Source organism: Pithys albifrons, chromosome 7 (genome assembly GCF_047495875.1).
Source record: "Pithys albifrons albifrons isolate INPA30051 chromosome 7, PitAlb_v1, whole genome shotgun sequence".
NCBI classification, from domain to species: Eukaryota; Metazoa; Chordata; class Aves; order Passeriformes; family Thamnophilidae; genus Pithys; species Pithys albifrons.
The window spans coordinates 3277808-3297954 of NC_092464.1; the positions used below are offsets into that span (position 1 = coordinate 3277808).

Here is a 20147-nt window from a genome sequence, read left to right on the forward strand (position 1 = left end):
TGGTGGTTGCCTGTTGGGGTCTCTCTGAGTGGTCCCAGCCACTCCTGCACTCCTTGAAAGAAATTCCCAAACCAGGAAGCTGAGGAAGGCTCTAGAGTCACCCTCCAGCCTTGACCCAGCCATTCCCCATCTGTCCCACAAAATACACCAACCATTCCTACATCAGCCACAGAGACCTCCAGATCTCTCTCTTTTAATACAAATGTGACACCCAGTTCCTGTGAATTCCCTCTGGAAGCCAATCTCCTGTCCTTGTAAATACCAATTCAGCCCTAAGTGTGGAGCCACCGAGGTTCTTCCAGGGAACTGGACTCCAGGAGCTGAACTTCTACATGTGGCACATTTTAAATGAACCCATTAAAATTCCACCTTGTCCCCTCAGTGACAACACCAGTGCAGAAACTTCCAGGGTTTATTTCTCTGTTGGGTCCAGTTTTCAAACAGGGGGTATTATATAAAAATGTTTTTCCCAAAAACCCAAGACCTTACACCAGGAATAGGCTTTTGATTTGTGGCTTTGGTGCCCATCTGGAGATAAATGCACTTAGACTGTCAAGGCTCTGTATCCATGACCATTCCTGTGTAAGAAGGAGCATCATCCTGGAGGTTGTTGGTGTATTGTCACAGAATCACAGACTATTCTGAGTTGGAAGGGACCCCCAAGGATCATCGAGTCCAACTCTAGTCAATGGCCCACATGGGGGATTGAACCCATGACCTTGGCATTATTACAACCAAGTTTTAACCAACTGAGCTAATCTCAGGTCCAGTGACTGTCCAAGAGTGCAGAGTGCTTAGAGCTCCTGGAAATCCAGCACTTTCTCTCATCCCTTATTTTGGTTTAAAGTCATTTTGGAGATGACTTTGAACCAAATTTGGAATGGCACCAGAGTTTTATCAAGCACAAGACATAGTGACATAAACGTGATTTTTTTCCCCTCTGATTTCTCTTGGCTCAGCTTTGCCTGTAACCTTCACCCAACCACTCCAGAACCAGCAGGCTGAAGAAGGTGGCACCATCACTTTGAGCTGTGAGGTGTCAAGATCAAGTGCCACAGTGCAGTGGAAGAAGGGTGGGACCGTGCTGAGACCAGGGGACAAATACAAGATGCGCCAGGCTGGGGCCGTGGCTGAGCTGACCATCCACAACCTGAGTGGAGCTGATGCTGGAGAATACACCTGTGCCACTGGGGACCAGCAAACCACAGCCCTGGTGCACCTCAAAGGTGGGCCTTGGTGTGGGGAGGAGCTGAGCAGAGCTTGGCACCGTGGCAGGGGCATGTGGTTAAAGAGTCTGGCAGCTCAATGCTGTCCTGTGCCCAGACTGAGTGATGGGGATGGCAGAGGTGGGGGTGACTCCAGAGGGATAAGAACTGGGACAGTTCTCTCTAAGGAATCAGAAATGGGCCTTTAGTTAATGATTCTGTGCTTTAATGGTCATGTCACCCACAGAAATCTGTTTGCAATGTTATCCCAATACATAGGTTGCATTTGAGATATATATTATATGCATTCTTATCACAGAATATTCTGGGTTGGAAGGGAGCCATGAGGATCCTCGAGTCCAGCTCTTTAAGTGAATGGCTCATGCAGGGATCAAATGCATGAGCTTGGCGTTATCAGCACCAACTCTAACCAATGAGCTAATCTCAGGGTCCTTAAGTGTTGGTTATACACATAATACAGTATAAGATGCACAGTTTTTAGACTATCACACATATGTGCATGATATATATGCACACACACACACATAAATCATGGATCTGTGAGGCTGTGACATGTGCACCCACATTTCCATGAGTTCAGAACCGTAGAACCCCAGAATGGTTTGGGTTGGAAGGAACCTTAAAGGCCATATAATTCCAACAGCCCTGCCATAGGCAGGGATGCCACCCATAGATCAGGTTGCTCAGGACCCCATCCAGCCTTTCCTTGGACACTTCCAGGGATGGGACACCCACAACTTCTCTGGGCAACCTGTGCCAGGACCTCCCCATCCTCACAGGGAAGAATTTCTTCTTAACATCTAACCTAAACCTGCCCTCTTGTGGTTCAAAACTGTTGCCCCTTGTTACTATATGTCCATATAAAAAGCCCCTTTCCCTCCTTTTCATAAGCCCCTTTCCCTCCTTTTCATAAGCCCATTTAAGGTATTGGAAGGCTGCAATGAGGTCTCTCCAAAGCCAATACCAAATTTAGTATTTAGAGCTTCAAATAATGATAACAAAGTCCTGTCAAGAAAAAGCATAACAAAATGTTGAAGCTCCACTTGAAAGTAGCTCTCAAACTCTGTTGACCTTTCCATAAAGAACCATCAGCAACCATAGTGGAGATGCTGAAGGACATCACTTCATACGAAGGAGAAGACGCCGTGTTTGAGTGCAGGCTGTCACGGGAAACAACTCAGGATGCCCAGTGGTTCCTCGGGGATGTGCCCCTGCAATCCAATGAAATGAATGAGATCAGAGTCCAGGGGACACGGCACAGTCTGATCCTGAGGAAGGTGACCCTGGAAGACTGTGGGTCCATCAGCTTCAAAGTTGGGCAACACACATCGACGGCGCAGCTGAAGGTCCAAGGTGAGTGACACCCCAGGCAGGAGGATTAGGGAGGTGCTGGTACACAGTCAACATTGCTTTGGCTTCTGGAGAGATGTATTTGGGATTAGGGGTCCTGGGAAATATTGGGATATTCTGCTAATCTAATTTAGGCATTTAAGAGTTTCATATGGACATCTGAGCCAGTCATTTCAGTTATTTTTATTGTACATGGAGTGAAGATTAATATTAACATCCTTTGGAGACCATCCAACTAAGCAGCTACTCATATGTCAGAGTCAATGCTGAAGCCTGTCTATAATGTTCTCTGAATTAATCTCCTACCCACGATGGGGTTAGATCATAATTACTGAAAAAAATTATCTGAAAACTCTGGCAAACCTTTCTATTATTTCTATGGAATGGTTCTGAAAGATGATCCATGACAATACTGTAGGTTCCTCTCTGATGTGGTTCCAAATACAACCACAGACACCCAACTCTGACCTGGGGGTGATGTGGGTCGGGCTGTTGCAGCCCTGATGGTGCCTCTTCCCCACAGCTGCTCCGGTCACCTTTGTGAAGGAGCTCCACAACCTGGAGCTGCAGGAGGGCGGCACAGCTCAGCTGTCCTGCGAGGTGTCCAAGCCTGATGTCCCTGTGGAGTGGAGGAAAGGCACGTCTGTGATCCACCCCAGCCAGAAGTGCAGCCTCAGGCAGGAGGGGAAGGTGCACACGCTGGTCATCCACGATTTGAACCGCGCCGACTCGGGGCAGTACAGCTGCCACACGGCTGCTGGCAGCACCAAGGCCACCCTGGAGGTCAAAGGTATGGCTTCCTCTTCACTCTGCAGTGCTGAAAGGGGGGAATATCAATTTTTGGAGCTCTCTGGTGCCAGAGAGGCAATGATTAGTGGTGCAAGTGCAGCAGAGGCCACCAAGTTTATCGGGGGGGCTGGAATACAAAGTATGGGAGAAAAACTTTTTAGCAGGCCCTGTTGTGATAAGAAAAGGGGTGATGGTTTTAAAATAAGAGGGCCATTATAGACTAGATATAAGGAAGAAGATTTTTATGCCCAGGGTGGTAAAACAACTGGCACAGGTTGCCCAGAGAAGCTGTGGCTGCCCCATCCTTGGAAACATTCAAGGCCAAGTTGAATGGGGCTTGAAGCAACCTGGGACACTGGAAGGTGGGAGTTTGGAGCTAGGTGACTTTTAAAGTTCCTTTCCAACCTCAACTCTTCTAGGATTCTAAGCATAAGGAGAGGCAAGGGCAGCTGTGTTTGTTAAGAGTGGGGAAGAGGAGGTCAAAGGGGCAATCTTGTTGCTGTCTGAAGCTTCTTAATGGAGATCTACAGAGGAGAGAGAGAATTTACTTGGGGTGCTCAGGAAACAGATGACAGTGAAAGCTGCAGCAAGAGAAATTCAGATCAGGAAAAAAACAACCTTTCATAATGAAAGGGTGATCAGACATTGGAACTGAGACCTGGAGGGGTGGAGGAATTTCTATTCATGGAGGACCTCCAGCCCTAATTATTTAGCAATTGATCCCTGGCTGCATGACCCGAAGCCTCAGGTCTGTGTGTATCCTTTGAGTGGTTTTATTCTGTTCTGTGGTTTTATTTCAAGGATGAAAAGCTCCCTGGCCTTCAGAAAGAATTATATGGGGACAGAAATGTAGCTCATATAGAACTCAGATTATTTCCTGCTGGTTAACTCCTCCTCCTCCTGTCTAGCTTAGACCTAGTCAGCCCTGCTGCTGGCAGCTCTGCTTAGGTAAATGCAGCCAGAATTGTGCTTCACAATTGAACTTCATGAATGGCACATAAAACATTCCTTCCTTTTCCATTTTTGCTTCCATCCATTTTCCCCCCCTCCTTTGTACCATCTCCCCCTTTCCAGGCCTGCCTGTGCTTTTCAAGCAGTGGCTGAAGAACGAGGAGGTGGAGGAGGGTCGCACGGCCGTGCTCTCCTGCGAGCTGACCCAACCTGGAGCACGTGTGGAGTGGAGGAAAGGGGACACTGTGCTGCAGACAGGTGACAAGTACGAGATCCGCCAGGAGGGGACACGTGTCGAGCTCTTCATCTACGACACTGAGGCTCAGGACGCCGGGGACTACACGTGTGACTCGGGTGATCAGCAGACCACGGCGGCCCTGCAAGTCAAAGGTGGGTGCAGCAGGGTGGGTTCTACAGGTGCTGGAAAAGCGAGGCTGAACACCATTGAGAGTTCAGAAAACACTCAGTAAATAAAAGATCTTTATTAACAGGAGTGACAGAATAGCGGGACCCCAAAGACAAGGGAGAGGGAGAAGGAGGGAGACTAAAGCAATAAGCCCAAATGTGTAAGGGCCCCACTCACCAAGGGGTTACTCACATAAGGTTGTCTTATCAACTCAGGACACTCCCTCAAAGGCAGGGGCTGTATCTTCTAAGCATTGACAGACAGCAGGTGTCCCTGCTGTCTTTTTTTGGGGGGGAAAAAACCACCAACACCAAGAGCATGAGCCCTCTCACCTTTTTTGAGCCTGCTAGAGACATCTACCTAGGGAGCTGTGGCCAATCCCCCCTCAACAGAGGTTCCAGACTCTGCTTTCTTTCTTCCTCCTTGCTCTCTCCCCCTCAGCTCTTCTCTAAAGGCTGTCAATTAATAGGGGAGACTCAAGTAATTTTAATTTATGCAAACTCTGTCTTCAAGGTTGAAGCCTTCACTCTCTCAGCTTTTGTTCCCTAGAACTTGGCAGGAAAAGGGTAAATCTTTTCACAGGTGGCATAACCAAAAACACAGACCAAAATGTCAACACTCAATTCCCAATACAGTGTAAGAAGGAGTTTTGGAGTCCTGGCTGTGACTCTTCTCCACAGGGGTGATCATGGAATCATCTAGGCCAGGCTGGATGGGGCTCTGAGCAACCTGGTCTAGTGGAAGGTTCTCTGCCCATGGGAAGGGATTGGAACGAGATGACCTTTAAGGCCCCTTCCAACCCAAACTATTCTGATTTAGGTTGGAAAAGACATCTACTGAGTCCAACCATTAACCCAACACTGCCAAGTCCACTGCTAAGCCCCATCCCCATGTGCCCAATCCACACAGAAATTTTGTCACTAGCACTCTGCCTCTCTGAGTTACAGCTTCAGGAAAGGGTTTGATTCACAATCTGCCCATCAAGGAAGAATTTAGTGCCTTTTAAACCCAATTCTAATTCTGCAGTTGCAGTTTCTATCTCTCTGTGAAAGCTGGGAGTGAAAACTGCAGCTGCTGCCAGTGAAGGGTATGGACAAGAGCAGCTGGAAAACTTACCTGCTGCCTGGCAAGCAAACTGGGATGTTTCACCATATCTGGAATAAACTCACTTTAAGTGGAGCCATTGTACCTGAGCAGCCCAACAGTTTTGGCTCTTTGCCTTTTTCTAGGAGCCATGGGTTTGGATTTTATACTTTTGTTTATTTCATAGTAAAAGTTCTGTGTCTTTTGACTTGAGAAACAAGAACACACTTTTAGATCGTGGGTTTGGTCACCATAACCAGTCCTACTGAGAGCATGTGGCTTCAGTGACTGAATGCCCAAAGTCTGATGTTCCAGCTGAGGGAACTGGGTTTTGTCAGCCTGGAGAAAAGCAGGCTCAGGGAAGATGTTATCACTCTCTACAAATGCTTGAAAGGAGGTTGTAGCAAGGTAGGAATTGGCCTCTTGTGCTGAGTAACAAGGAATAGGACAAGAGAAAATGGCCTGAAGTTGTACCAGGGAACATTTAAATTGGATATTATGGAAAATTTTTCACTGAAAAGGTTGTCAGACGTTGGCACAGACTGGCCAGGGCAGTGGTGGAGTCATTATCCCAAGAGGTATTTAAAAGATGTGTTGATGTGACACTGGGGGACATGGTTTAGTGTTGGAATTGACAGTGTTGGGATAATGGTTGGACTTGACGATCTTAAAGGTCTTTTCCAGCCTAAATGATTCTGATTCTCAATGCTGTGATTAGTACTGTGTCTGCTTACACTGACAATGGTGGCTGTGCCCATGTGAGGACCTCTGGAGCTCCTGTGACCTCTGGCAACCCTTTATGGAGCAGCAGTGGACACCCTCCTGCTATCAGCAGCTGATCCCAGGAGTGTCCAGCTATGGAGCAGCTCAGGGTGTGTTTCAGAAGGAGGGGACTGGCCAGGCTGGAGAAGCTGGAGGAGAGTTTCTCACCTCTGAGTGCCTTCACTGATGTAGTTGCCTCTCACCACAGTCCTGCCAGTGCTGTTTAGCAAAGAGCTGAGAAACGTAGAGGCCGAAGAAGGGGGAACGGCTGTGCTGCACTGTGAGGTCTCCAGGCCAGACGCCCCCGTTGAGTGGAGGAAAGGAGGGGTGGTCCTTCAGCCCAGTGCCAAGTACGAGATGAAGCTGAAAGGCAGCGTGGCTGAGCTGATCATCCACGGTGTAGAGCCTGAGGACTGTGGGGATTACACCTGCAGCACTGGATATGAGATCACCACAGGCTCTGTGTATGTGCAAGGTAAGGGGACATGTGGTGGAAATCCTGCCATTTGGCTGCCTGGATTTCTTGCTCCAAAATCTTTGAGAGTAACTGCACAAAATGGTCTCAGATGCAAATGGCTGAAAGTCCATCCAATTTTTTCCTTATTCCCATGAAGATTCCAAACACTTCCAGGCTGGGCTTGGACCAAAGTTTTATGTTAAATAGTTCAAAGTTCTGTGCACCACAACAGATGGTGGTACTGCTGAAAAACTACTTGCTTGGAGAAGTGGTCTTAAAAAATACTGAAGTTCTTGCTATAAGTGATTGCAGCTCCTACTACTGTTGATATTCTTATTAGTCCTTTAAAGCACTCAAGTGAACATTTGAATCTTAAGCTACATCTCTGCCTCATACAACATCACTGCAGATGGTTGCACTGCACAGGAGAGCCAGGCATGACCTGGCCATGGAGTGGAGTTTCCTCCCAGTGAAATTATGCTTGCAGAGACACACACTGCTCCTGCAAGCAGGTGGAGGATGAAAGGTGGTTTCTTTCTCCCTTCAAGAAAATTTTAGCCCTTTTTTCCCCTGGAATGGCACTACAGGTTTAACTCTCCAGGATGGGTGAACTCTCCCTTGGGCCTGGGTTAGTTCTGCAGGGAGCCCCTTGTGTGTGTTTATGCTCTTGTTTTCCTTTGGCACCTTCTCTTGCTCTGTCACACAGAAGAAGCAGCAGTCATAGTCTGTGGTTTAAGGAGCACAGATGTCTTTGTGGGAGAGTCAGCCACGTTCACCTGCGAGCTCTCACACCCGGGCGTGAGGAACGTGCAGTGGTGGCTCGATGGGACTCCCCTCCACAACAACCTGGTGACTGAAATCTCTGAGCAGGATGGGAGGATCCACACTCTGACCCTAAATGATGTGGCCTGCCACGACTCAGGCACTGTCACCTTCAGAGCTGGGGCCCTTCTGTCTTCAGCTAAATTATTAGTCAAAGGTATTTCCTTGTCAGCAAGAAACACACGCCCACCTCTGGACTTGCTCCATGTGCTGGTGCTTCTGCCTTCCAGGCTACCCTTACTAAATCCCTTCACAGTTCTGTGCCCTGCAACCCTCCACTTCTACAAGCCACCAGAACTCAGCCCAGAAGTCTTAGAGGTGCAGCCACGTTGATTTTTGCAGTGGTTCAGGTGAGGAAGGGTTGCAGGGTCAGGGTTGCTGCTTTCACCTGATGTCGAAGAAGAGATGAACATGAACAACTGTAGTAGCACCTGACTTTTTATCCCCTTCAATTTTTTATCCCCACTTCAATTTTTTTTAAATAATACCACAAATTCTCACGGAGCTGGTAATTCCCAAAATTAGCACAGCAGGAAGACAGTGACAAAATGAACCTCCTCTGTTGAATGGTCACCCCTGCCCTTGCAAAGCTTTCTGCTCTTGAATAAATGTTTTTCTCATTTGGTAAGGGTAGCCAAAAGCTGCAAATAACCCTGAGCTCCAGACTTGATAAAGCAAGTTCCCTCCCAGTCAGTGATTTTATAAAAGCTGCACTTTTTCAGACAAAAGTAACACATTCCTTGCTTGGAAAAGGGATTTGTTTGTATAGAGATATAAAGGGTTAAGAGGCCCTTATTTAAACCTACCCCAACAGGAACAATCCACAACATGGAGTTGTAATCAATGGTTGGTGTCTCCTTCTCTGTGTAAAGAGCCCCTTGTACATTCAGCAAATTTGAATCTCTGTGAAGATAAAATTTCAAATCATTTCTTCCTGATACCAGAAGGGTGCAAGAACAGAGTGTGCAGACCCCTCACATCCTGAGTGTGTCTGCACCAACTTGGAGTATCATCTTTTCAGAGCCAGAACCTGGTTCTGAGCTCTCTAGACAAAGAATTCCAGTGGGCCTAAAACATAAATTAAAAATAAATGCATCATTAGGTGTTCTGCTCAGTCAAGACTCCTGAGAAGTTTCCATTTCATGGAATCACAGCATGGTTGAAGTTGGAAAAGACCTCTGGAGATGATCTAGTCCAGCCCTGCAGCTCATGGTAGTGCACACCTGTATGTGGATATTTTGTGCTTCTGTGAAGGAAAGATTTCTTTATTGTGAACCTGAATCACAGCAGTATGTGATTATAATTGGATTAGGATGGAAAAGGTACTTGAAAACACCTCAGTTCCCCTGTGCTAAATAACACTTGATGTAACAGGGAAATCAAACACTGAAAAATTCCAGCTGTCCTTGTATTAACAGACAATTTAATGTACGTCATTTAAAAGTAGATCTGTCTTTGGATGATATTTCAGTCTTTCTAGATATCCATGACTTGTTCTTCATCAAGGAGAAAATTGACTTTCTCTCTGTTCCATGTGGCCCATTCTCCTGGTTTAAGGCATGTTGGGAACTGGACATATCCCATAATAAGTGAGAACTCAGCTTTTCTTTGGGGGCCTTCACCACATCACTGCCCTACAGCTGCACTCCTGCAGTGGCCTGGTGTGGTGGCATCATCACATATGGGTGTGGGGAGAAAGGGAAGGGGTGAAGGAGCTTCTTCTGACCCCTTGGGGCAGCTCAGAATTGCAGGTCCACGTTGGCTCCTCAGTCCCAAGGAGCTTCTTGCCACTCTGCACAGGTGAATAGGGACACCAAGGTCCTGCCCCAGCAGTGGCAAAGAGGGACCAGGACACCTTCCTTCCCCAGTGCCACTGGGGATATTTGCTGTGAGAAACATATTTCTGTCTTATGAAAAGAGGTGTTGTTGTAGCCCCCAACTGCACAGACCCTTCTTGCTCCCTCACTCCTGGTGTCACCAAAACTTCTCCGTGGTCTCCTCTCCACAAACACACTTGCAGTGGCAGACAGACCCTCAGTGAGCAGCATCAAGCCTTGCAACAAGGTCTCAAAAGATGTTTGCAGAACTGCCTTTGCTTCCCAAGGTCTGCTTGTAGCATCCCAAACCCTCAGCCTGATGCACCAGTCTCAGGAGGAGCATTCCAGACTGAGGTCCTGTGTGGTTTATTCTCACTGGCTTGGGGTCAGAACAACTATTTGAAAGATGAAGACCTATCATAGAATATCCTGAGCTGGAAGGGACCCTCAGGGATCATGGAGCCCAATCAGCTTTTTCTGACCATCATCTTTTTATGTCCCTTTGTAGTCCTATCAGGTTTTGGGGGGGGGGAAGTTGACATAATCCTGCTGAGAATGACGTTGCAGAGAGACTTCAATTTTCAGACTTCTTTGAGGTTTTTCTTTTGAGCATACATAGGTAGGTGAGTGGTCCAATTTGGTCACTCAGGAGGGCTGGCTGCTTTGGAAGCTCACAGTATTTTGGTTAGATATATCTACTGTGCCCTACAGCTGCCTCAGCAGAAGTAGAGCCAATAGTTTATAAGAATGGGTGCTTAAAACCAGCCCCATGGATCTCACCTTGTTCAGAGGAGCTGCACATCCAGCAGCATTTTATGGGCTCTGAGTTGTCAGTGGTTCATGGTGCATCTCTAGATGAGCTACTGTGAAGGAAATCACACTGTTTGTCCCCCAACTGTGTCTGCTGCAAAGGAACACGTGGCCAATCAAAACATGTACCTGCCTCTGTGAAATGCCCTTTTTGGTCACAGTTGGATCTTTGCTCCTCACACTGCCAGTGACTCCTGACAGCCCAGGCTGGGAATGGGTGTTTGCATTGGGGGACTGGGTTTCTTTCTGAGGAGGAGTTGCAGTTTGCTCAAACAAGGAGCCTCCAGTAGAGTTTGGGATGTTTTCCTGTTTCTCTGTGAGGTTCAGGGTTACAGGGAACAGGTCCCAGCAGCCTCTGTCTCACATTTAGGGGGCAGAACTGTTTCACATTCAGACTAGAAGACCTCAGAAATTCTGGGAGAAAAACTCATCCCAGAGGGAATCCCACCAGATGTTCTGCACAGGAGTCCATATTCAGGAGCTTCAAAGCACAAGCCTTAACTGCTGGTGGCCCATTTTCCCAGTGTGATGGTCATGTTCTAACACACCAGTTTGGCTTCAGTCCTGCTCAAAGCTGACCCAAGCACAGACTAAACTGCTGATTCCCATCTCCCTGCCTGCACTGACACTCTGCCTGCTCCCCACGACCTCCTTGCTTGCCAAAACCAACCTCCAAGTTGCCATTTCCATGCGGATCCACTAATGCATGTCCCTCCTGACGTGTTGGTTAACAGATCCCACCATTGAAGTGGTCAGTCCCATGCAGGACATGACTGTTGATGAAGATGGCCCAGCAGAGTTCATCTGCCAATATTCTAGGCCAGTGCACGCCATCTGGAAGAAAAATGATCAGGAAATACATGCAGATGGGCAGCGAGTGATTATCGAGCAGGACTGGAATGTGAGCATGCTAAAAATTAACCCTACGCTCCCAGAAGACTCTGGCATCTATTCTTGTGAAGCTGAAGGCACTAAAGTGATGGCTACACTTGATGTTCAAGGTGAGGCCTTCCAGCCAAAGAGGAAAGCTGTCATGGTTTCCAAATAAAAGAGGTGGAAAAATCATGGCAGCGTTTCAGAGTAAGGGACACATCAGATACCTGCTCTTGGTGTTCACTCCAGTGCTCCTAATGATGATAAAACAGCTGGGAATTGAATGTGAAAGTGCAGCTTTAGTTTAGTTCTAATTAACACTCACTTATTCCATCACTCACCCATTGCACCTCTTCTGCAATGAACTGGAACGTGATGGAATGTGATGGTTTGTGTCCCAAACTGAGGAAAATCACCAATGTATTCTAGGTCCAAAGGAATAATAAGAATAATTTTTGCTCTTAAAGAGCAATTTTTACACTCAATGTGCCTTAAACTAATGGACAGCCTGGAATTCCATGAGATTTCCACTAAGCTAAGGTAGCTTGGTCATTAATTCCCTTAAAATAGTGATCCCTCAGGAATTACCTTCCCATGTGGCATCAGCAGTTGTGAAGGTTCTGAGGAACAGAAAATTAAAACATTAAAAGTAAGTTTAGGAATTTACATGAATGTTTCTTATTTTTCTTTTTACTGGGTTTGGTTTACTGAGTGAGTGTGATTTCTGAATATTTGGTGGCTGTTTTGCCTTCCTGCTTGGCTGGAGCTTTTAGAAGAACAGAGTGTTATTTCTTATAATATTTTCTACATTGATAAGCAATTTCCACTTCAGGGATTTCAAAAGATTTTAATGAGCTTAATCTAAAAGTATCTCAGAGAAGGGAGGGTTGGCAATTGGCTGTTTTCCATAAGTATGAATATTATAAAACACAGGATTTTTTAGTATCACAGAATTCTAGAGAGGTTTGGGTTGGAAGGGACCCTAAACTCATCCAGTCCCACCCCCTGCCATGGGCAGGGACACCTTTCACTGGACCAGGTTGCTCAGAGTCCCATCCAACCTGACCTTGGGCACTTCAAGGGATGGAGAGTCCAGACACAATCTCTCTGGACAACTTGAAATTCATAAATGGTTAATAAATAGCTAAGAATTTTTCTTTTTACTATTAAATAAATTATTCAGATTGTTTGGAGGGCTTTTTTTTTAAACATTGTATTTATTTTTACTACTTTTTTTTTTCTTAACACAGTTCCAGATAGGATTTATAGACATCTAGAGAGGGATGTCTGCTGGTTTATACCATTTGATGGCATTTGTGTGAAGAGTCTTTGCTCAGCTGTGTGTCCCCCCTCCTGTGCATGTCACCTGTCCCTGGGGCTGGTGCCACACGAGGTTTGTGCCCACACCTGCCCACACCTCACTCTGCACCAGGCTGATTGTTTGTGTCCAGGTGCCAACTGGTGCATGTCCATGTGGGAAAACAGAGAGTGGGAATCTCTGCATGATTCTGACCCCACAATTCCCCACCCACGCTTGGAAAAAACAGCCTGATTGGCACTGAGCTTTTGTATTAATGCAGGAATTTCTGTTCTAAGGACTCCTAACAGAGATTTTAACCTTCTATGTGATCCCCAGAGGCAGAATTAGCTCTGATGGCAGTTGCTGTAGCTTTGCCAGCCATAATACTCTTTTATGTTTGCTTTGTAAGGTAAATAGTAGGATTTTTCATGAGCTGTCAGTGGATTCACATCTCCCCAGTTCTGATGATAATTGTGCTGTCTGGGAGATCTCTGGGAAGTGTTTCCTGCTGTGGGACTGAAGGAATTTGGTTATACTTTGTCTTCCTGAGTGATCCCTTCCTGATGATTATTGTCCTGATTCATGCAATCACCACCTTTTTTGCCTTTACTTGTAAAAAATGTCAGTTTTTGGAGGAAATGTTGATGAAATGCTAAAGGTCTGAGAGTCTTATTATTATTTTTAAATTATTTCCTTCCTTTAAATCTTTTTAATTGTAGTACCGTGGTTGAAATCAATCAAACCTACAACACTTTATCCCATCCACATTTTTCCATCAGCTTTCCAGCAGTGGGAATCACCCAGTTCTCCAAGACTTGTTAATATTCAGATATGTGTGGCCAAATAATTAATGCTGTTCATTATCCTCCTTTTCCAGCCAAGAACAGCATCGTGCAGGGCCTGGAGAACGTGGAAGCCGTGGAAGGAGGAGAAGCCCTTTTTGAGTGCTACCTCTCCAAGCCTGAGACCTACAATTACAACTGGCTGATTGATGATGAACCTGCCAAAACTTCAGAGAACACTGAGATGGTTTACTTTGAAAATGGGCTCAGGCATCTCCTGCTGCTGAAGAACCTTACTGCCCAGGACAGCTGCAGGGTGACCTTCATGTGCAGCGACGCCGTGACCTCGGCCTTCCTCACCGTGAAAGGTGACCCAAGGGCTTGGGCATGGGGAGTCCTCAGCTTCTGGTGGGAAAGGGGAAATGAAATAGAAAATTATGATGAGTAGCAGGGAGGAAAAGTTGTATTTTTGTTGCCTGAATTTTGCCTAAATCTTGTCCTTGCACAGTAAGTCATAAAATCATTTAGGTTGGAAAAGATCTCTAAGGTTGTTGAGTCCAACCCTTAACCCAATATTGCCAAGTCCACCACTAAACCAAAGAATACCTGAATCATGTCATTGTTTGGGTTAGAAGGGACTTAAAGGTCATCCAGTTCCAAACCCCCTGCCATGGGCAGGGACACCTTCCTCTCAGAGCTCCATCCAACCTCATCTTGGACACCTAGAGATGAGGGAATCACTTCTCTGGGCAACCTGTGCCAGGGTTTCACCATCTTCAGGGTAAAGAATTTCATCCTTATATCAAATCTAAACCTACTCTCTGTCAGTTTGAAGAGATTCCCCCTTGTCCTGCCACTCCAGGCTCTTGTAAAAAGTCTCTCTCCATCTTGTAGTTCCTTGCAATGAGGTCACCCCCAAACCTTCTCTCTTCTAGGCTGAACAAACCCAATTCTCTCATTCCTAAATGGATGATGTTGTACAATTTTCTTATTTTCTTGGCCTGTAGGACATGACATGGTTCTAAGCAGCAGCAGCTGGCACTGAGCAGCAAAGGACCATCTCACAGTTGTCTTTATCTTCATGAGTTTGGGTTTGTAGGTTCTCCAGGGCTTTAGAGATGAGTTATATCAACAACAATATTATCTCTGTATCCTTGTACTTCATGTTATTCCTGGAGACTCCTGTGGGGATCAGAACCCCTTTCAGAGTGCAAGAACAACCATCAATCCTGTTATGGATTGGATGGGGCTTTGAGTAACCTGGGCTGGTGGAAGGTGTCCCTGCCCTTGGAAGAGGGGTTGGAACAAGATGGTCTTTAAAGTCCCTCCCAACTCAAACCACCCTGTGATTCTTTCTGTTCTGGTGCTTTCCATGACCACCCTTTTAAGGATCTCCCTGGTCTTCAAGGTGTGACTACCAAGAGCTGCAGCATAAAATACTCCCCTAATCTCTCATTTCTGTAACCAAACCCTCGATTTCAACCTGCAGGGTGGCGCCTGCAGTTCCTGCAGCCTCTCAGGGATGTGGAGGTCTCTGTGGGGCAGAAGGCCACCTTCAGCTGTGTTCTGAGTGAGGCTGTGCCCCTCAGTGAGGTGGCCTGGTACACCAACGATGTGGAGGTCCAGGCGGGTGAGGACTGGGAGGTCCAAGCAGATGGAAACAAATACAAACTCATTCTGAAAAAAGCCCAACTGCATCATTCTGGAGAGGTGACCTTTGCTTCCAGGGAAGCAATTGCATCAGCCAAGCTGTCTGTGACAGGTAAGTGGCTGCTGTTCCAGCCCAGTGGCACTTGGAATCTCAAATTTTGGTGTTGAGCTACAGCACTGAATTTTCTAATCTCTCTGTGCCAATTCTCTTCTCTGCCTCACACATACCGAGATAGTTTCCTTAGTCTGAGAAGGTGCTACTGGGCAACCTGTTCTGTGAGCAGAAATAGTCCATCTCATCAGGCTGGTGATTGTAGAGATGTTCACCAACTTTCCTGAGCTGCAGTCTTTTGTTAAATGTAACACAGAATCTAACACCTGCATGGCTTCTCCAGAAGTCAAATCTGTTGCCAGCTTGTGTCTTGAAGGTACAGAGTGTGCATTCCTGGGGTGTCTGTTATGGACTTCCAGGGTCATTAGAAGTGGAATGAGGTGGAAGTTGTTTTCTTTGACAAGCCCTGACAACAATCCACAAAGAATTGTTATTTTCCTTTTTGGTATTGCCCAGTGTGTTTCTGCAGCCCAAAGAGTTTTGAGTTGCTCAGGTAAGAGTTTCCTCAGTCAGGAAAGTGTTTCTGCAGCCCCCAAAGAATTTTGTGTTGCTCAGGTAAGAGTTTCCCCAGTCAGGAAAGTGTTTCTGCAGCCCCCAAAGAATTTTGTGTTGCTCAGGTAAGAGTTTCCCCAGTCAGGAAAGTGTTTCTGCAGCCCCCAAAGAATTTTGTGTTGCTCAGGTAAGAGTTTCCCCAGTCAGGAAAGTGTTTCTGCAGCCCAAAGAGTTTTGGGTTTCTCAGATAAGAGTTTCCTCAGTCAGGAATGTGTTTCTGCATCCAAAAGAGTTTTGAGTGGCTCAGGTAAGAGTTTCCCCAGTCAGGAAAGTGTTTCTGCAGCCCAAAGAGTTTTGGGTTTCTCAGGTAAGAGTTTCCTCAGTCAGGAATTTAAGGTGTGACACCATTGTCTCTACATGGGGTTTTGGTGCCTTTTGAGGTGTTGAGGGCACTCTGTGGATGTCCCAGACAACTTGGAGCTTCTCTAAAGGTAATGGGCACAATGGGGAGACAAGAGAGTGGTCCAGAGAGTGAGTCACAACCTTCAGAATTGGTCACATTCAAAGAGGCAGGTCAGGTGTGTCCATGTGAGGTGGAGTCCCAGCACAGCCACTGGAGATCTGTTCAAGACAGACAGTGAAGCCCTGACTCTGTAAGACAGGATGAGCTTTCCAGCCTCTACTGACAGCCTTAATTAGGTGTTTGGGAACTGCAGCATTAAGAAGGAGCAGAAATTGATTTATTTGGTTTAAATATGCAAGAAATAACAACAAAAATGTAGTTGTTTGTCTATGTTTAAAGTGCATTCATAGTATCACAGCATAGATGAGTTTGGAAAGGACTCCTGAAGACAGTGTGGTCCACCACCCTGCTCAAAAAACAACTTCTCCAGGCCCATATCCAGCCATATTAACTTCCCAGAGAGGTTGTGGAGTCTCCTTCTCTGGAGATACTCAAAAGCCATCTGGACCAAGTTCTCAGCAGGGAGGTTGGACCAGATGACCTCCGGTGGTCCCTTCCAACCTTCCCCGTTCTGTGTGGTTCTGTAAATGCATGTTTTGTTCCCAACCCAATGCTCAGTTTAATGCCACTGATTCTCTTGTGCTCAGGCTTTAGAATAACCTTTCTATGTTCCTCAAAGCCTCCTCACAGACTTTGTCTTTCAACAACTCATCAATTTAATTCTCCCCAGTTCCCACAACAACGACGCCGAAGGAGATTGCCAGGGAAGCACCCCTGGCAAGCCAGCCAGAAGGGCTGGTGGATGGTCAGGTCCAGCCCAGCTTGCCCCCTGAGGCTGCTCAGGAGGGAGATCTTCACCTCCTGTGGGAAGCCCTGGCCAAGAAACGCCGGATGAGCAGGGAACCCACCTTGGATTCCATCAGCGAGGTGCCTGAGGAGGACGAGAAGCTGCAGAAGCTGAGGAAGGAGGAAGCAGAGATGTCCCACTACTACTCAGAGGAGTATTCCACGTGTGATGAGCTGGCCAGGACAGGAGAAGCAGATTTCTCTTTCACAAGCTCAGATGATGAGTCGAGAGCTGGGACACCTTCACTGGTAAACTACCTAAAAAAGAAAGCTGGGAAGACGAGTGTCAGTGTCACCAGCAAGGTTCAGTCCACCTCCACAGGCAAGTTATGGAAGCAGTGGGAGAAATCCAGCGTGGAGACTGCTGTGACCACCACAACTGCCAAACCAGCTGAACCAGAGCTGCCAGATCTCGATGACCCTTCCATGAACAAAGCTGCCGTGAAGATCCAAGCTGCCTTCAAAGGCTATAAAGTCAGGAAAGAGATCAAGCAGCAGGAGTGCCCAGTGTTTACTGAGACCTTCAAAGACTTCTCAGGAGAGCCTGGAAGCACTCTCCACCTGGAATGTGTGGCCCACAGCAAGTCTGACATGAATGTCCGATGGCTGAAGGACGGGGAGGAGCTTTCGGACGGTCGCTACTATCACATAGACAACTACAGCGACGGGACCTGCTCGCTGATCATCGCTGGCCTGGACAGGAAGGACGCTGGCAAATACACCTGTGAGGCATCCAATAAATTTGGCAAAGTTTCCCACAGTGCCAAGGTGGTGGTTGGAGCTCAGGAAGCTCAGGTTGTTCCCAAGAAGCAGGTGAAGCAGAGCACGGACAGCGAGACGGAGAGCTCGTCCGGCAGCGAACTGGACGACGCCTTCCGCAAAGCTGGAAGGAGACTCCACAGGCTCTTCAGGGCCAAGATCTCCACGGAGATCTCTGATGTGGAGGAGGAGCTCTTTGTCAGCGCAGACGAAGGGGACATCGACGTGGTGGACCACCAGACGTACCGGGAGGACGACCAGTACATCTACATCAAGTTTGAGGTCTCCTCGGAGGCCAGGACGGCCGCCACTCGGTTCAGGGAGATGTTTGGGGCGCTGGGGATCCCTGTGGAGATCGACATCTTGGAGCAGGGCCCTAAAAAGGTGGAGCTGCGGATTGGGAAGGCATCAACACCCACCTTTGGGAAGTTTGGACCACCAGCTGCGAGACCTCCCCCACCTCTGCTGACTTCTGACACAGGTAGGTGGAGCAAACCTTGGGGATTCCTTTTCTGTTTATGAAAAGGCAGCTGGAGCAGGTCAAAATATTGTCTTTTCATTCTCAAATAACTCCAAAAAACTCTTTTCCCCCTTTCTTTTCATTTGGTGCAGATATTTTTCTGGAAAATTTTCACTTTTGGGAAAAATAATGAATTTTTTATTCTTTCTCATGTAGAGGGAGAGAAGGGATTTTAGTGCTGAAAGGAGGGTTGTAAACTACTGATTTTTCTACAGAGTTGCTCCTCACAGTATCAAAGTCTCCTATTATAATAACATGGCCATAAATGCTTCAATTATTATATTTAAATAAATGAAACTGTTTTTAGAACAGTCCTGAAGGAGACAAGACATTTTGGCCAGGGAAGGAACAGAGATAACGCATAGTTGGCAGCTGTGGAATTGCAGTGCTCATGGAACGTCCTCACAATGTTTGTCAGGGAGTTCCTTCTTGACTCTTTCCATAAAGAAAAGATACCACCCTGTAATAAAAAAAAAAAAAAAAAGAGAAATCAAAAGTCTTGAGGGACTGGGCACTTCAAATACATCTTTTAACTCAAGTTTTCCCTTTCTTCTCTCCACCTACCCCAATTAAGCTCCCATGTTCATGACCGAGCTCCAGAACCAAGAGGTCCAGGATGGGTATCCAGTCAGCTTTGACTGCATCGTCATCGGCAAACCCCTTCCCACGGTTCGCTGGTTCAAGGATGGGAAAGCTATTGAAGAGAACGACCATTACATGATCAATGAGGACCAGGAAGGGTGTCACCAGCTCATCATCACAGCTGTGGTGCCCACAGACATGGGCGTGTACCGCTGCCTCGCTGAGAACAACATGGGAGTGGCTTCCACCAAGGCGGAGCTTCGAGTGGACTGTAAGTCTCAAATTACTGTGGAAAAAACAAGGGAAAAGGTCCTGCTGAGAGGTGGATAATTTTTTCCTTCCCCAAGAAAAGCATCATTTACATTATTAAAAAAAAAGGAGTATGTGTTGGCCACAAAATGTTCGCTTGAAAACCTCTTGGGTTCCAATGCTTTTTGCCTCTTGGATTCCAAAGGTTTTTGCCACTTGGATTCCAATGGGTTTTGCCTCTTGGGCTCAGGAGGGTTTTGCCTCTTGGGCTCAGGAGGGTTTTGCCTCTTGGGTTCGGGTGGGTTTTGCCTCTTGGACTCAGGAGGGTTTTGCCTCTTGGGCTCAGGAGGGTTTTGCCTCTTGGGTTCGGGTGGGTTTTGCCTCTTGGGTTCCAGTGGTTTTTGCCTCTTGGGCTCAGGTGGGTTTTGCCTCTTGGACTCAGGAGGGTTTTGCCTCTTGGGCTCAGGAGGGTTTTGCCTCTTGGGTTCGCGTGGGTTTTGCCTCTTGGGTTCCAGTGGTTTTTGCCTCTTGGGCTCAAGTGGGTTTTGCCTCTTGGGCTCAGGTGGGTTTTGCCTCTTGGGCTCAGGTGGGTTTTGCCTCTTGGGTTTCGATGGGTTTTGCCTCATGGGCTCAGGAGGGTTTTGCCTCTTGGGTTCGGGTGGGTTTTGCCTCTTGGGTTCCAGTGGTTTTTGCCTCTTGGGCTCAAGTGGGTTTTGCCTCTTGGGCTCAAGTGGGTTTTGCCTCTTGGACTCAGGTGGGTTTTGCCTCTTGGGCTCAGGAGTGTTTTGCCTCTTGGCCTCAGGAGGGTTTTGCCTCTTGGGCTCAGGAGGGTTTTGCCTCTTGGCCTCAGGAGGGTTTTGCCTCTTGGGCTCAGGAGGGTTTTGCCTCTTGGATTCCAATGGGTTTTGCCTCTTGGGCTCAGGAGTGTTTTGCCTCTTGGCCTCAGGAGGGTTTTGCCTCTTGGGCTCAGGAGGGTTTTGCTTCTTGGGCTCAGGAGGGTTTTGCTTCTCGGGCTCCGGAGGGTTTTGCCTCTTGGGCTCAGGAGG

The 20147-nt window shown here is 47.2% G+C and overlaps 1 protein-coding gene across 1 annotated transcript in view; it reads left to right on the forward strand.

The window, feature by feature from the left end:
* Positions 1–20147, forward strand: part of OBSCN (obscurin, cytoskeletal calmodulin and titin-interacting RhoGEF) — a 186255-nt gene that overhangs the window by 91357 nt on the left and 74751 nt on the right. Inside the window, 12 exon segments of the mRNA XM_071560603.1 lie at positions 960–1226; positions 2310–2579; positions 3100–3366; positions 4440–4706; positions 6776–7042; positions 7731–8003; positions 11208–11474; positions 13524–13796; positions 14918–15190; positions 15363–15506; positions 16876–18231; positions 18845–19123. Of these exon segments, the coding sequence (XP_071416704.1) occupies positions 960–1226; positions 2310–2579; positions 3100–3366; positions 4440–4706; positions 6776–7042; positions 7731–8003; positions 11208–11474; positions 13524–13796; positions 14918–15190; positions 15363–15506; positions 16876–18231; positions 18845–19123 (4203 nt within the window).